Here is a 17,615-nt window from a genome sequence, read left to right as displayed (position 1 = left end):
AGTTTAGTTAGAAAAGGAATCGAGACTATAGGACTGCATGACAGAGACAGATACTTAATGATATGTAATGTACAAATAATATAAATCAGTCACAAAACGTGAGGAAATTGGCATTTGGTTCATTACTTGTAACAAGACTGTAGAATAGAGTAGAGTAGAATAGAGTAGAATAGAGTAGAATAGACCTTTGTTAATCCCTTGGGGAGGTCCGATCAGGGAAATGATGGTTCTAGTAACACACTGCCATTCCTCCTTAAATACAAATGAGGAAAAACATACCAAGCAGATTCAAGTAGAAAATATGAGCTATTTGTGGGTTGAGCAGCAGAGTTGAGCATGTGGGTTGCACCCGTGAAAGCTTCTGGTAGCACAGGTGCTGACAATCAGGTGGCTGATTGGTATCTTATTAGCAGCACCTGTGAGCAGCGGCCACTTGGTGTCTGCTCTAAGCATATAATCCCTGACTGATCCAGGTAGGGCCTGTGCCAAAGGGCACCTTCAAGCTGGTTCTCGGCAAAGCCAGTTGCAGCATTATTTGGAGTGAGCCGTAGTACCAGAAACAAATGGATGTGCCCAAGTTTCATATAACGGGCGACATTACATCAAAGAAATATTCAACCAAACACAAATGCCCTTATTTTTTATTACAATTAACCACACGGCGACTCGACTTTGTAAAGTGAAATACCCAGGGGAAAAGCAACTTTTTTGATGGACTATGGCAGCGTTGCTGCTCAGAAGTTTAATTGAGTGTTTCCAGACGGATTAACAAGAGGCTGAAAAATTAAGAAGCTAACTGAGAGGAGTATCTCAATCAGCATGCTGCCAGTGGAAGTTTTCTGACGCCTGGAGGGAAAATTCCCTTTCGCTGTAACTCTCGCCCAGAGTGAATGTGAACATCTTTTTTTGGCTAGATACTGCCAGGGAGTTTATAATTGAGTTGAGACTCAGGAAATACTCATTAAGACGTTGTCAGTCGCCAGAGGAGACCACGCTGAATGTGTTTAGACACCACTGAGACTGCAGGTATCCCAGAGCCTTGCTCTTCTCCAGCTGGAGGGCAAAAGTATACGTCTGTGCTCAGGTGTGGAGGCGTCTGTGTGTTTTGAAACCAGCATGTGTGTATTCGCATGTGGTTGTGTGCGAGGGTTTAATAAACTCACAGGTTCACGGAGCACCATCTGCCTGCTCGGCGTTCGATCGAACAGGAGCTGGTTGTGAGGGGCGGAGCTGGTTGTGAGGGGCGGAGCTGGTTGTGAGGGGCGGAGCTGTCACCCACCATGTCTGACAAACTATTGATAGAAACACCTGTTGACTGTCTTGCGTTTGCACCCACAGTCTACCACGCAGCAGCTTCTTGAATGAATGGAGTTGATGTCTGGAGTCTGTACTGGCTTCTCGGCTGGTCATCTGCACACAAACCCACAGAGCATTCTCGTTCCCAACGCGCAACATACCGACCGTCTGTCACGGCCCGAGGCGTGACATAGTAACACCAGAGGTACCCTTGCACGTCCTTATGAGACGCTCTGGATTGTTAAAAGCTTTGCAGCTTTCTAATGTAGCCCTAACCTTAGCCTTAACCTGACATTCATAGAACCCGCTCTTACGCCTTGGACCACGTAACAAACAGACGATTTGTCACATAGCGTCGGCATGTTACGTGTTGGGATGAGAACGTGTCGAAACCCAATATAAAAACAGCCTTTTGGGTTAATTTAGCATTTACATGTTTTATTTTTAATGTTTTAGAGTAAAGTACGTAGTCATCCCAGACATTTAAATGTTCAACACTGAACATTGTTTTTAAAATCAATACAAGTTTGAAACAAAAACGTGTTTTTCACTCTGTCTGATGTAGGAAATGTGGGAAATATGGCACTGATAAGAATTAATAAGCATCACTAATCAAAAATACGTGTTGTCTTTATGGGAAAAATTAGCATAAGGCAGAAATAACCATGTAAATGATCCTGTGATATAATCTAAGAGTGGAATCGGCTTAAAATTAAATAGTTTATCTTTATAATAAGTGTAGTGTGTGTATATAATAACTTGAAGAAAGAATAGAAATAATAATAGGAAATAATTTAATGAAGCACGTGTACAACATATGATGTACAAAATTTAAGGGGAAAGCTCTATATGTATAAAAAAGTATTGATTGTTGACTAAAACACAAAAAGTTAAGATGGTGTGAAAGCTGTTGATATAAACATATAATAATAAAATAGAATTGATTACTTTAAAAGCTGATTTTTCTGGAAAAAACTGAACATGTGAATTAATGTGATAGTAGCTGCCACCGTTCACCTGCTGCACACGGCAAATTCATTTGTTTAGTTTACAATTGGCAGAAATAAATTTTGACCTTGTTGTGCTGAAATCTACTTCTAATAAGAGGTGCTGTGATCTTCTCGCACTCGGGGATCATAAAATGCATCCCTCCGTGGTTCGGTGGCCTCCTTCAACAGGGTCATTTAAGTCAGGCAGTTGGGAGAACGGCCTTTTTGATGATATCTGCGCGTGCGTGTCAGATTTGCTGTTTAGCTCAGTCTGCAGTTCCTTATGCTAAATTCAGGTTGAAGCGATAATTACAATGAGCCTGAAGGTGTGTAGCCAATGATCTCCCTGCCTGTCTCATGAAATTGATTAGAGCAATATCTCCAATGAACAGGCAAAGGTACACATACATGCACACACTGACAACTGCTGCTGCCACTCAGTTTGACAGTGAGCAGAGCACAGGAGGGGTGTGTGTGTGTGTGTGTGTGTGTGTGTGTGTGTGTGTGTGTGTAATATCAGGTCACAGGCCTTTGTCCATAAACAATAACTTTCTCACTAACAGCATTTAAAGATCAGGGGCACGATCAGATTCATAGGTGGTTAAAGGATTTAAGATTATTAATGCAACTGGAGAGAACGTGTCAGACAGTTTATTAGGTACAACAGTGCTGGTTTGGACCCCCTTTTGCATTCAGAGCTGCTACACGTCAGCAGTCCTCTCCTGGGATCAGTTAACTGTGGAGGAAACTTGAGTACAGTGAATTTATTGTCATGTTGAAGAAAGCAGTATGAGATCATGTGAGCTTTGTGACAGGGTTCATTATGCTGCTGGAAGCATCCGTCAGAGGATGGGAGCACTGTAGCCCGTCCACCTCATGGTCCGATATGTTACGCTTTCAGAGATGCTCTTCTCCAAACCTTAGTTGGTTGTAATAGCAGGTTATGTGAGTTACTTCTGCATTCCTATCAACTCAAATCAGCCATTCTGCTCTGACGTCTGACACAAGGCATTTAAACCCAGAGAGCTGCCACTCGCTGGATATTTGTCTCTTTTTCTGACCGTTCCCTATAAACCGTAGAGGTGGCAGCAGTTTCTGAAATAACCAGAGCAGCCCACCTGGCACCGACGGCACTGCCACATCCAACTTAAATCACCTTTGGGATTCTCAGTTTGAACTTTAACAGGATGAACTGAACTGTCGAAAAACGAAAAGCCATTTTTCTCTATATGACCCCAAAACAGACACAAAACAGAGACAAGTATAAGAAGGAAAAAGACCCCAATGATGAATGATGGGTTTCTTTTTTAGATACAAATATTGGGACAGTTACATAATTTAGTTCCAGGGTGTCCATCCATCCGTTTCTGTCCCGGGCACAGTCTGAGGTGACTTCTCACTGTAGCAGGATCGCTCCACCAGCGTTTTCACTCCGACAGATGGATGACGTTTATTAAGCATGTGACAGTTAACACCTCCAGTGGAGCAAAAACACTGCAGCGAATAAGTAAATGTTGGCTTCACCAGCCCCTTCTCCCTGCTATTCATACACTGCAGTTAACATTTCTATTAGACGCTATTTCAATGATTTATTGTTGCTGCTCTGATCATTACGAGTGTCACTCCCCCTCGCTTTATCTATAAGCTATATTTCTCCAAGTATTGTATAGATTGAAGATGCTGGCAGGTCACAAATGGATTAAATGTCTTATTCTGGTTTATTTTCAGGAGGTCTGCTTTATAACCAAGGCCACAGCCATCTCGCTAGCTTGTGAAGGACTTAATTAGAGTTTTAAGGCTGAATTAAACTGCATTCAGTTTGAGGTTTAATCATCGACTCATTCTTTAAACTACAACATCTAATCAACAAAAATAGCCAGAAAGGCTGGAGAGGAGATTCTAAAAGAAAGGCAATACTTCAAACACAGTGTGAAGTATAATTTCACTAATGAGAGGGACAAAAATAGTCTTTTCACGAAGTCCGACGGCTGAGAGTACGGTGGAGGATGCTCGAAAAAACATAATGTGTGCTCTTGACCTTTCATTAGAGATGCAGCGAGCGTTTACTGGAGCTTTAACACTTGTGTTCGAGCAGGAAGGTGCATATAAAGGACCTCACAGTGATGTTAAAATTGTTAGCAACTTAAATGGCTCCTCGTTAACCTCATGGTGTTATTACTCATAGTTCCTTGAATATTCAGGTCGCTATAGATTGTCAACAACATTCTTACATCTTCTGCATACTTCTGAACATTTTTCTGTCTCACTGTGTCTTTTCTTTCCAGACCCTGCCAACCACAACATACGAGTTAGAGATCATGGCCAAGGACATGGCAGGAAGTGAGGTGGGCCTAACAGGAACAACCACCGCCACCATTACCATAACAGATAAGAACGACCATGCCCCAGAGTTCACACATCCGCTGGTGAGAAACTTCCCTTTTTCGCTCTCTGCTTTTTCTTAATGCTCGCTTAGGTTGTTTTTGTCTGCTATGTGAGGTCACTTGTCTCCTGCCTGCAGTTTCCCACCAGAAAAGTCAGAGATTACTGTGGCTAATAAAGGAACTGCGTCTTTAAGAAGTTAGGACATCATAGTACAGATACATCCCAGTGGCATCTCGCTCTGTTATGGAGACAATAAGTTATGACAATAACTGTGACACGTCAAATATAAACATTCAAACAACACCTTTTCAAAGTGAAGTAATAGATTACTGCATATATTTGTGCTCAGGGGAATTAACTGTACAACAGTCAGAATAATGCATATTTAGTTATATGGTGTGAAAACAGAATTTGCTTTCCTTTTCAAGTATTTGTGATCTGAAACGTTAGAGTGTTGACAGTAAGGCTGTTGTAATACCACAATTTAAAAAACACCCAGGAAAATACTGATGCTTGATATTGTTTTGAGCGCCAAGAAGCTAAACTTAAAATAAATATTATTATGTCTTTATAAGCTTATTGGTTCTCTGAAGTTGGGCCTCCACGGTAGTCCCAGTTTCTCATGTGAACCCTTGGGTGCTTTAGACATGCATAAACACATCGTAGACCTAGTTGAACCTGATACACTGACGGCCAGAATGAACAACATAAACCAGCCGCATCATACATCGTCTTATTTTTTGATATTTTCAATTTTTGCATTCAGTAAAATTGTGCTTCTTCTTTGCTGTTTTTCCGTGTTTTGTGCCCTGTGGCAGAGACTGAGCCTGAACTCTTGGTAATGTAGTAATCAAGGTTTTTTAAGGCAATGGTTTATGCAGAGTTGCCCTTTGCAGTGACTTGACAGATGGACTTTGTTTATGGAGACATACACTGGTGCTACACTCAGTTGCTTCTACACATACTTCATGTACATGTGTTTGTTCACCCAGCTCATGAACTTGTCTGAGTCAGTGTGACCTTTTGTTTTCTCATATGAAGATATTTCATCCTTCTCTTCAAAAGGTAAAGTTCAAGAAAACCCCGAACAGATGGCAGAAGGTGTGGGTGTGTGATGCAGGTGCAGAGGGCGCATAAGGAAAGCACTGAGCAGGAGGGGCAGCATTCCTTCTTTTGAATGAACTGGACTGTTGAGTTAAAAATCAGCAGAAAGTTAGTCAGGAAATAACATAAAACACATAAAATAACCGTAAAATCGTTCAACAGTCGGCGAGAGAGTGCCCTGTAGTACGCCCTCCACATGAATTTGTCATGAGTTGCCCCCTCGGTTGTTTTGCTGCCTTCGTGCCTCCCGTTCATCTCTGGAGCTGCAAAAACACGGAGAAAGAACGAGGTCCACTAGATAAAGACCCACCTTCCACCTTAAGGTGCAGTTCCAACACTGAGTTGTGTGTTTTTTAATAGAAATGCCCACAGCTGTTGTCAGGTTTTAAGACACATAAAACTTTTGCCCGAACCAAACCTCCCGCAGCCCTCCCATGATGCATCGAGGTGTCAGGGGAGCTTGTAAGGGGCGCAGCTCAGACGTGAAATGTTACAGCTCGGAGGGCTCGGCAGGGCCACGCAGAGTGCACCGTGTCCGTGTCCCAGTTAATGTTCTCATTCCTCACTGGGAAGAGATATGTTTAATGCCACGGAGAAATTGAGCTTTTATAAAACAAGTGTTTGAGGACGTTAAGCTCCCTGTGTAAATCCTTTACCCTGCTCTCTCCCTGACCGCTTCTCAACCTGTCCATGAATCATCTACGACTCCTCGAATGAACGCCATCATATTGTGAGCGTGCGCTGGTGCTAAGCCTGTGTCAGCAGCTGCTCTCGAGCTTTCACCATATAAATTATTCAGCTAAATATTCAAGGCTTTTCATAGAACTTTGTGCCTTCCTTCCTTAAGAAGACTCTCGAGTTGTCTGTTTCTGGTGACACCCCCTCCTGTAGACCACGTGTAAGCTTCAAAAGCTCCTTTTCCAGCTTATGAGAACTCACACAGCGAAAGATGGAGAACAGGATGAAAAGGTGAGTAAAAAAAGAGAATTTTACTCATAGACATAAGTAGAGGCAAGAAAAGGAGAAGAAATCACATTTTCAGGAGACGTTATGCTGTTATTATTCATTAAATGCACTGTTGCTGGATTTTTTTTGAGTTGACATTTTGTATGAATTCAGCAACATAATCCCCACGCAGGGAGCCTCTGTATTTTCTCAGACTTACCTACCACAGCTCTACGCAGAGAGACAACCATCAGAAAGTTTAGCTTCAGACCAGCACTCGTCTACTTGGATCAACCGAACAGAGACTGTTTTCCTTTTCCTCTGTAATTTGAAAAAAAGGCAGGTGAAAAGCCTTTTTTCTCAATTTACCGGTCGATCTACGTCCCTGCCCTCACCTATGGCCACGAGCTGTGAGATCGCGGATACAAGCGGCAGAAATGAGCTTCCTCCGAAGGGTGGCTGGCCTCTCCCTTAGAGATAGGGTGAGAAGTTCAGCCATCCGGGAGGGGCTCAGAGTAGAGCCGCTGCTGCTCCACATCGAAAGGAGCCAGCTGAGGTGGTTCGGGCATCTGATGAGGATGCCTCCTGGGCGCTTCCTGGGTGAGGTGTTCCAGGCATGTCCCACCGGGAGGAGGCCCCGGGGCAGACCCAGGACACGCTGGAGAGATTATATCTCTCGGCTGGCCTGGGAACGCCTTGGTGTTCCCCCGGATAAGCTGGAGGAGGTGGCTGGGGAGAGGGAGGTCTGGGCTTCTATGCTTAGGCTGCTGTCCCCGCGACCTGGCCTCAGATAAAGCGGATGAAGATGGATGGATGGATGGCAGGTGAAAAGAGCTTTCACTGGGTTCTGTGCAGGCCTAGGAAAAGCTAAGTACATGCATGGGAATGAATAAGATGAGGCCAAGTGCTGCTAATCAAATGCATTTTAACTGAGCAATTATCAGAGGAGGGGATGTCACAGCCCGTTTTCAGACTGTGCAGTGCTCAGAGAGCTTCAGAGCTCAGTTAGCATGTAAATGTTAACCTTCTCCCTGTAAAACAAGTGTGGCTTGTTTGGAAGGATATTCAGTAGAAATCACATGACTTTGGACATGCAAGACCAAAAGGGGAATATTTGTCCACAACGCACCACGCTTTGTGTGGCAAAACACAAAGAGAACACATCAGCACTCAGACATCGAATACCAGCTGTCGAGTGGTGGACGGGGATGATCTGGGCTTGTTTTTGTAGCAACAGGACCCGGGCACCTTGCAATCATTCAGTCTGTGCGACAGCTAAAGCTTCAAGTCTGGACAAATGCTGTGGCACAACCTTAGGAGAGCTTCCCATAAACAAATAGCCACAAGTTTGATCAAATAAAGCTACGCCGAAAAGACGAGCGGGATCGAATAGCTTCACAATGATGTGAGAGATGATGTGAGAGATGATGTGAGAGATGATGTGAGAGAGCGATAAACTCATAGAAAACAATCACTTCAAGTTATTGATTTTAGTTGTGTAGTTAGTTTTTCACAGTACTCGTTCTGTTTCACTTACGCTTCACATAAACAAACAATGGAAATGAGCAAATATCACGTTTATGCTTTATGAAACAGGATAGAGGTCAGTTACTGTGTTCCTCACGTTAGCTGTGATGCTACGAGCACGTACATCACAGCTGTAAAACTACAGCACTTGTATCTGGTACCTTGGCTATGACAGCCATTCAGGATATAATCCTTATTCATATCTGATGTCACATCTGAGGCTAAATCAAAATATAAATTAAATGCATTTAAATAGCACGATACTGCAGCTACTGTTGATAAATATCTTTTTTAGTGGATACAAAAACTATATTAGAACATGGCTCAGAACAGATTTTCATGTTATTTTAACACCGACACCAGACTTCTTCTAGTGCAGGAGATAATTGGAACAATCTTTCAAAAGTGGATAAAAGCACTGAAATGTGTGAATTTGTCGCTCTGGAGTCATGAATCTAAAAAACAAAATACTTTTAGACACTTGAATTTTCTTTTTTTTCCAACTTATGAAAAATGTATTTTACTCCCAAATCTAATCAGTGGATCGAAATTGGAGATTTTTCTCTTGAGTTGTTTCTGACTTTGTGGACGTCAGATTTACTACTTAAGAACGTCTTTATAGCTTCTTTTACTGGTTTTTAATGGAAACACCAGATAATTGCAAAGTGCATTTATTATTTAGGAATACTGAGAGGGGATTTAAAGTTACTTCCATGTTTTGCCACAAAATGAAAACAGGTCCAAGTCACAGCACACGACTGTGCAGGTTGAGGCAGCATCCTTTTTATCACTTTGATAACACTTTGATAACTGTGATTCATATCACTATATTTGAGCTTCCACTGCCAATTAATTCCTGTGTGTTTAAGTGAATTTCATGTTTTCCCAGGATGCAACTTCACCTACAGGACGCACTGAATATGCTCACACAAAGACAGATGATCATTTACACTTACACCCGCAGTGTGAGTGTAAATGATTATCACTGTTATCATTTCATACAGTTTTAATTCAGATTCCTCTTGCTGCAGTCTCACTAATCCACTCGCCAACCCACCAGCCCCTCACGGAGCCCCACTACAAATCCTTAGCCAGCTTGAATAAGCAGCTTCCACGAGCTGTAGGTGAGAGCTGGGAAGGCAAACAGGCGTCCAACCAGGAGATGTGGCTAAACAAAAGTGCTACATAATAACACAAGTTGGCAAAATTTTAAGATTACTGAAAAAGTGCTGGCAATTTATGTACATTTTTTTAAATCTTTAAAAATAATTTTCTTTGGAGAGTTGTACCCATTTTTAAAACAGGCCAGTGAGCTTTAATAAAAGGGAGTATTAGGGGTGCAACGATACGGTTCGATACTTTGGTGTCACGGGTCGATATTTTTTCAATACAAAAAAAATGTTCATGCTTTTTAAATTTGTCATTTATTAAAATTATAAATATATATTTTAACTCAAAAGTACAGTTTTTAAATTTAATGTTGCTGAAACAACAAAGTAATAAAAAAAATAAATCTATCTGATGGAGGAATCGCTCATCTTTGGAAAAGAGAGTTTATTACAGAGAAATGGCTCTTTCAAAATAAAAGCTATACTATAGCTTCTTCTGGGCTATATTCTCAGCAGCATATTAAACATGTCAGGTCCCCATAAGGAGAATCCTGTGCTAACGGCTGTCTAAATGACTCGGGTAAAGTTTGTAGCATGCTGCTTGTTGTTTTTGTCTGCTTCCACTTGTCTTTGCACTAGGATGCTGTCGGTGTAAATGTGCAGTCATATTCGTTGTGTTCCCACTAGTGCTGTCAGCGTTAATCTGAAATGACGTTAACGCCACAACACGGCAAATCTCCGTTAACGAGCTAACTGCGCTAACACACTAGTTCCCACCCATGTAATTGAGCATTGCGTGGCACATCCAACATACTGTTTTACTTTAGTCCATGACTCGCTTACCTTCAGGGTCATACGTCACATGAAAACCAAAATAATTCCAAACGCCAGATCTGAATGAGGGTGGGGGAGGTTCAATTTGCCATGTTGCAAGGAGAGCTTAGCTTCTGTCTGCTAGCTTGCGCTGCGCTCAGTGAATCTGCGTTCGATTACTCCGCCTAGGCTGCACTGTCGAGCACAGATCCACTGAGTGCTCCACACAGACAGCATCGTCAGAAGGAAAGTTGATAAAATAAATTAAAAATGTTGTATTGTTCGATACATATGCGTACCGAACCGAAAGCTCTGTATCGAACGGTTCAATATCGATACGAGTATCGTTGCACCCCTAGGGAGTATGTCTGTTCATTTTGGTTCTCTTTTGTTATCTGCTGCCCTGCTGCACGCTAGTAAGACAGGGGTGGACTCACAGATCTTTATGTATGGTTTCAGTCAAACGAGAGTACTGATAGCATCGATCATAAGTCAAAATGTAACTTCCACGTTTCTTTTCTTCTGAACTTTTTGTGATTAGTGCTTTAAAATATTAACAACAAAACTAAAGAATCTGAGGTTGCACTCCCTGCCCCGTTAAAAATGAATGAGATTCATTTTCAGGGGTAAGAAGCAGCTTATAGTTAACAGATAAGTGATCCTTAATGTTGCAATACAACCTGCCTGAAGAGTCACTGGTGCAACGCTGAAATATGAACATGGAGAGAATGCTTAAAACCTTCTTTATGAAAAATGGCAGAATTAGCTGCCAAACCGCCGTTACTTTTCTCCTTAGTAAGTTCTTTTTAAGGATGGATGATTCCGTATAATCAATCTGCCATTTTTAAAATCGGAAGCTGAGGTATTCCTCACTAGGAAATTTATTACATTTTCCTACTGAAGCTCCTTCTGTAGGGGAATGTGCTCTGGCCTGATTAATTTTATAGTGAGGGTCTAATCCGATTTTTATGAGGAGAAGAAACAAGAAGACAAAATTATGTAGTAACCCTTAGCTCTGTCGTCTGAAAGGCTCGATGTGTGTGCTCCTGTCACGAAGATGGATATTTCTCCTGATGAATTTTATCTCCCGGTCGCAGCTGGATTTTTATTATCTATATGCATTTACTCAAAGTCTCTGAGACTTTCTGCTATGCTGAACTTGATATTCCTCTGTCTTAATAACAGTACTGTTAAACCTTTCACAGCTGATGTTGCATTAGAGCAGACGCTGATGTAGTCGTGCACCTTTTGCCCTGCCCTGTTATTTGGTTCATCCTCCTGCACCAGTATCCCGATCTCTCCTCCACTCTGTTCCTTCTACACTTGCATTACTTGTCTCCCCTCCACTCTTCAGCAGCTCTGTTAATTCTGCACCATGTCTGACTGGTCCTATTCCCCTCCTGCTCCTCATACCGACACTGTGATGGACCTTATCTCTCCTGTCACTCACGCTCCTGACAGCCATTGCCCAGATTTATTTTCCCCCTCACTCAATTTTGCACTCTCTTTGCCTGCCTGTCTTTCTGTTTACTTCCCTTCTTCCATCCTTTCACTTTTTCCCCGCTCTCCGCTTTGCGATGACCACGAGAATATGCTCACCTGCAATCCGTCTGTCCCGCTGATAAAGACATTTGTGGTGATGAGCACAGCACCAGGCGTAGTGCGGCAGGGCCACGTCAGTGTTGTTCTATCTTGGGGGATGGCTAACAGGTGTCATGGATTAGCTGAAAGCCTTGCATGATTGCTTCACTGGCTCTGAGCTACACACAGCACTTTACTCTGGGTGATGCTGAGGCGTAGCTGGCCTGAAATGGGACTGGATCGGTGTGCCGTATGACAAGTCGGAGGCATATTTCAAGGGAATATAGTACACGTGTATTTGTGAGTGTCCTCGTGCAGTTGTTAGACAGAAAGCAGCGTGAATGGATCAGGTTAGATTAACATCTTGGGTGAGAAATTCATAGAAAAACTTGAGCCTTTGTCTTCTGCGGCTTTCTTTATATGGTTGGAGTATTTTACTGCCATTCTTTGGCTTCACTTGGAGGCTCAATAGAAGGCTGATCTGAGTGATCGTGTTTCTTTTCTTTTTTTCTATTGATGAAACATAATTATCTCGAGTGATTCATCCAGAATAGCAGCGCCTGATAAAGAAGTGATTTCATATTTCTGCTAAAAACAAAACGCTGCTGTCCCTGCCCAGGGGACCCCAGAGTTTGTAGGCCTAAAGTTGGAAAGCAGCCTATTCAAAGTTCACCGACGATGAATCTAATGTTTGATTCTCGACTCTGATGAAACATGAACTCATTCTTTGAAACCATCAGTGCAGGAACCAAAACTGCATGTTGGATTTTGTCTTCAGTTTTGTCTTCTGCAGAAAAGGGTGGCTGTTAATAGATTGCATGTAATCAATTATATTTTAAAGGGAAAAACTATTTTCAGCTCAGGTCCAGTTTTTAAAAAATATGCCCATGTTTTTATGTATCAAAGTAGGTCGTCCTCTCAGGTTCAGCAGTTGCCTGATTTACCAAAAAAGAGCTGCAAAATGACTGTTTTTGGACGAGTTTATTGCATCAATGCATAAAGGGAAAAAACAAAACTTCTGCTTTTTATGAATCTGTTTTCTTAAGTAACTGGAAGTACTCTGCAATCATGATTCTGTCCATAAAAAGCAATAAATGATTTAAACTTTATGTAATCTTGAACCTTTCCTGCAACTGCTGCTGTTTGAATTTGCTGATTCACTTCTATGGACCTCAGGCTCGGGCTTTCTGCTGCTCTGCCCCCGTCTTCCTCTGAGATAAGAAACATCCCTTTCCTTCCTCTTTTTAAGTCCAGACTCAAAACTCACCTGTTCACACTAGCCTACTCCACATAAACTTTTCCATCCTGCTACTTTAATTTATTTAGTTGCTCTATGTTTTATCCTTATTATTTTGTAAATTGTTACGTCTGTTGTTGTTATTGCTTGTGTACAGTGTCCTTGAGTGTTTTGAAAAGCGCTTTCTTAAATAAAAATGTGTTACTAAGCTTGCAGACAGGAAACTGGCTGGAAAAGCTATAGGCTATTATGCAGAGACCAAATAAACAATAAGCTTCTCTTTAGCATATTTTGTAATTTTGCAAAATACCAATTAAAAAAAATTATCTGCAAACTCATGTAAAACATCTGTGTTGTTCTCTGATAATCATCTTGTTGCGTCCTGACTAAGCTGAAAATGAGCATGTCGACAGTGATGTCCTGTTTCCATCACAGCCAATCAGAGGCTGGGCTGATAAAGACTAGTGCAGAGTCATTTGACCTGGGAATAAAAGCAAATTGTACTCTTTCCCACTGAAGAAAAAGCCAGGCGTTACTTTATTAAAGCAGTTTTTTTTTATCTCAATTGCACAGGGACTCTAGAAACTGATTTAGCTGCAAAGTGCTAAATTGAACTATGGAGGTTTTACAGGAGAGCACACAAGTGAACTGCAGCACAAAGTTGGAACTGTCAGATTGTTGTCAGAAAGTTAAAAACTTCTCAGTCTTCGGGCCATTCCAGATGGACGAGCCGGCGCTCAATCATACATCAGTTGCTACACTTGAATGGCTGACCTTGCTTCTGAGGCATATGGGTTTTTAATGCCTGCCTGTATTCCTGGAATATTTTCGTTAACTAGCTTAATTGACAAATAGAGAATCTGAAAAGCTGCTTTGCTAAATGTCAGATTCATCAAAAATCTATCTCTGGAAGCAGCCTGCACACAAGCTGTAGAAATTTAATAAAGACACAGGTAAGCTCATTAACTCCCCAGGCACACTTACTGTATGCAGGATTAAAGCTGTGAGCAGTGTAAAAAGCAAGTGGAGAGGCTAGACGGAAAAGTATTCCATGCCTGGGTGTGGGATTGTGTGAGAAGATGAGCAATCACATGCACAATGGTAGCTTGTTGCAAATATTTGCAATGTCTACACCTCGTTCTGCTGAGAGCTAAGCTGCTTTCAAAAGCTGATAAAGGAAAAGCAAAATACACTCAACAAAAATATAAACGCAACACCTTTGTTACTGCTCCCATTCCCCATGGGATGGACGTAGAGACCTAAAATTCATTCCAGATACACAATATAACCATCCCTCCCAAACAGTGGTCACAAATCAGTCCAAATGTGTGGTAGTGGGCACATCTGCTATATTGAGATAATCCATCCCACCTCACAGGTGTGCCACATCAGGATGCTGATCTGACATCATGAGTAGTGCACAGGTGTACCTCAGACTGCCCACAACAAAAGGCCACCCTGGAATGTGCAGTTTTGTCTCACAGCAAAATGCCACAGATGCCACAAGCAATGAGGGAGCGTGCAATTGGCATGCTGACAGCAGGAATGTCAACCAGATCTGTCGCCCGTGCATTGAATGTTCATTTCTCAACCATAAGCCGTCTCCACAGGCGTTTCAGAGAATATGGCAGCACATCCAACCGGCCTCACCACCGCAGACCTCGTGTAACCACACCAGCCCAGGACCTCCACATCCAGCAGGTTCACCTCCAAGATCGTCTGAGACCAGCCACCCAGACAGCTGCTGGAACAATTGGTTTGCACAACCAAACAATTTCTGCACAAACTGTCAGAAACCGTCTCAGGGACGCTCAACTGCATGCCCGTCGTCCTCATCGGGGTCTTGACCTGACTCCAGCTCGTCACCGTAACAGACTTGTGTGGGCAAATGCTCACATTCGATGGCGTCTGGCACGTTGGAGAGGTGTGCGCTTCACGGATGAATCATGGTTCACATTGTTCAGGGCAGATGGCAGCTGAGAATGTCCCAGTTCTTGCATGGCCAGCATACTCACCGGACATGTCACCCATTGAGCATGTTCGGGATGTGCTTGACCGGCGTATACGACAGCGTGTACCAGTTCCCACGAATATCCAACAACCTCGCACAGCCATTGAAGTGGAGTGGACCAACATTCCACAGGCCACAATTGACAATCTGATAGACTCCATGCGACGATGTGTTGCACTGCATGAGGCGAATGGTGGTCACACCAGATACTGACCGGTTCTGGGTCCCCAGACCCCCAATAGCGCAAAAAACTGCACATTCCAGGGTGGCCTTTTGTTGTGGGCAGTCTGAGGTACACCTGTGCACTACTCATGATGTCAGATCAGCATCCTGATGTGGCACACCTGTGAGGTGGGATGGATTATCTCAATATAGCAGATGTGCCCACTACCACACATTTGGACTGATTTGTGACCACTGTTTGGGAGGGATGGTTATATTGTGTATCTGGAATGAATTTTAGGTCTCTACGTCCATCCCATGGGGAATGGGAGCAGTAACAAAGGTGTTGCGTTTATATTTTTGTTGAGTGTATGTGTGATTCTTGTCTAACTGAGGTTTCTTTCTAACCTCTATGTTTTATAGAGCCACCAAGGGGCGAAAGTAATGAGATGGCTTCATCCTTAATCAACTGAAAAGTCCTGAAAATGTTCATGATTTTTGGATTTCTCTGAGTCATATATTTTTCTTTCAGATGGTCTAAGAAACTGTCCAGTAAAAAGAAAAACCCACTAACTAACTTATCAAAAAGGCAAACATCAAACGGCTGTGTCGCAGTGTCTCCCTGCCGTGTCGTGGCAATGAAGCAAATGCTTCTCAGAGGCAAAATAGTCTCGTCTTGAGAGATTTAATGTGATGGGCTGCTGTTATGTGTGCTGCATGTCAGAGAAAATCTTTGGGGCAGCAGGGACGTGTCACAAAGTACTTTCCATTAGGACAAACGAACAGCTGCTCAGCTGCCTGTCAGTGTAGCCACAACTGCCATCTGTATTCATAACACTTTGTGACAGACATCCAGGAACAATGTAAGCTGATCTTCAGTCATGTCTGTTTGTGTGTGATTGTACATGCTGCAGTCTTAAATATATGGTTAATCGCGCACATTTCTTCTTGTATTTCTCTGTTAGAGGACAGCAAAGATGGATCAATAATATTGATATAGGTAATGGTTTACAGTATTGCACTCAGTGCAGACTAGGGCTGCCACAAACGATTATTTTGATAGTCGACTAGTCACCGATTATTTTTGCGATTAGTCGACTAATCAGATCATCATCCATTGGATGTAAAACGACAGCTTATTGCACCAGCAGCATCTGCTCTTATATAACTATCATTAGCTTACAGCTTTAAGTTTTTAAGGTCTGTGCTAACTAAAAATAAAGACAAGATGATAGTTTATTAAATTTTAATTAAATGTGCAGATTGTTTTGGTGGAGTTTAATAAACTCAGCCGATTTACTCAGGAACAAATAAAATACTGAAAACAGCCAAACAATAACATTTTAAGTTATCTAAGTGACTCATATATCATGTTTAACCTGAGTAGCGAAAGGTGGCGGTGGGTTTGAAAACGATTTGCCGGGAGTCCGGTGTTCTCACGGCTCTAGTTAGTCTAGCCCCCGGCTAGCTATCGAGCTAGTGGGTAACAGACGTCTCCGAAAACGTCGGAGCGCTTTTGAAAATATGCGGTGTCTTGATAAACTGAGCAGATATTTGAGGTTTACACAGCTACATTCTCGCCTGAAAATATGTTAAACGTTTATTTTGTGACCCAGAAAGAATAATAAGAGTAATATTAAAACTAACTAGCTGCCGCCATTGTTGGAAACTGAGCTGGGCTGCGCTATGAATTCTGGGACACAGCTGCTTCTTCTTCTTCTTCGGGGTTTAACGGCAGCTGGCATCCTTGTACATGCAGTGCTGCCATCTTCTGTTTCAGTCCGTTATTACACTCTTAAATCCTGCTACTTATTCCTGCGTCTTTTGCGATCTTACAAAGCTTCAAACAATGCGTCGACTATTAAATCAGTCGTCGATGATTTTGATAGTCGACGTAATCGTGACTAGTCGACTGACCGTGGCAGCCCTAGTGCAGACACATGTTTACATAGTTCTACTGTTTTTGGTCCTGATGTGTTAGCACCATAGATCTGCACGAGGGCAGGGTTACTGGTTTGAAACAGGCAAAAACTGCCAGCTGCCAATGAAAGACAAATTAAAGGCAGTATAAGAAAAAGGAGGCTTTCTCTGTACTGGTGTTAATGAGGCAGAGCGCATTTAATGTTACTTGGTAAAGCTGACAGATGTGCATACTTTTCCAAGGCTTCACATCTCTGTCTCAGGCGTTTTGCCAGAAGTTAGGGTTTCTCTTGCACATCCATCTGTTGGAGAAGAGGTGGAATGAATGTTGTTGACAATGCTGAGATGAAGGTTTTGTGGTTCCATAAATCAACCAGCTGTTTGGCTTTGGCTTGGAGATGTATGCTGCACGAGGTTAGACGTGCTCTTGAAATGAAGTTGAAAGAAAAACATTAATTTAATGATGAACAGTGTTTAGTTTTGCAGATATTTGACCGTAAAACAACGTGTTAAACAAATGTTCACAGCATTTTGAC

General features: G+C 42.3%; 1 protein-coding gene across 1 annotated transcript in view; it reads left to right on the top strand.

Annotated features, from left to right (window-relative positions):
- cdh13 (cadherin 13, H-cadherin (heart)) overlaps positions 1-17,615 on the top strand; it is a 410,738-nt gene that overhangs the window by 316,764 nt on the left and 76,359 nt on the right. Inside the window, exon 8 of the mRNA XM_082540060.1 lies at positions 4,571-4,711. Coding sequence (XP_082396186.1) covers positions 4,571-4,711 — 141 coding nt within the window. The remainder of the gene's footprint in view (positions 1-4,570; positions 4,712-17,615) is intronic.

The sequence above is a fragment of the Aulonocara stuartgranti genome, assembly GCF_965226115.1.
Source record: "Aulonocara stuartgranti genome assembly, chromosome: 7".
NCBI lineage: Eukaryota > Metazoa > Chordata > Actinopteri > Cichliformes > Cichlidae > Aulonocara > Aulonocara stuartgranti.
This window is presented reverse-complemented; position numbering and strand designations above follow the sequence as displayed.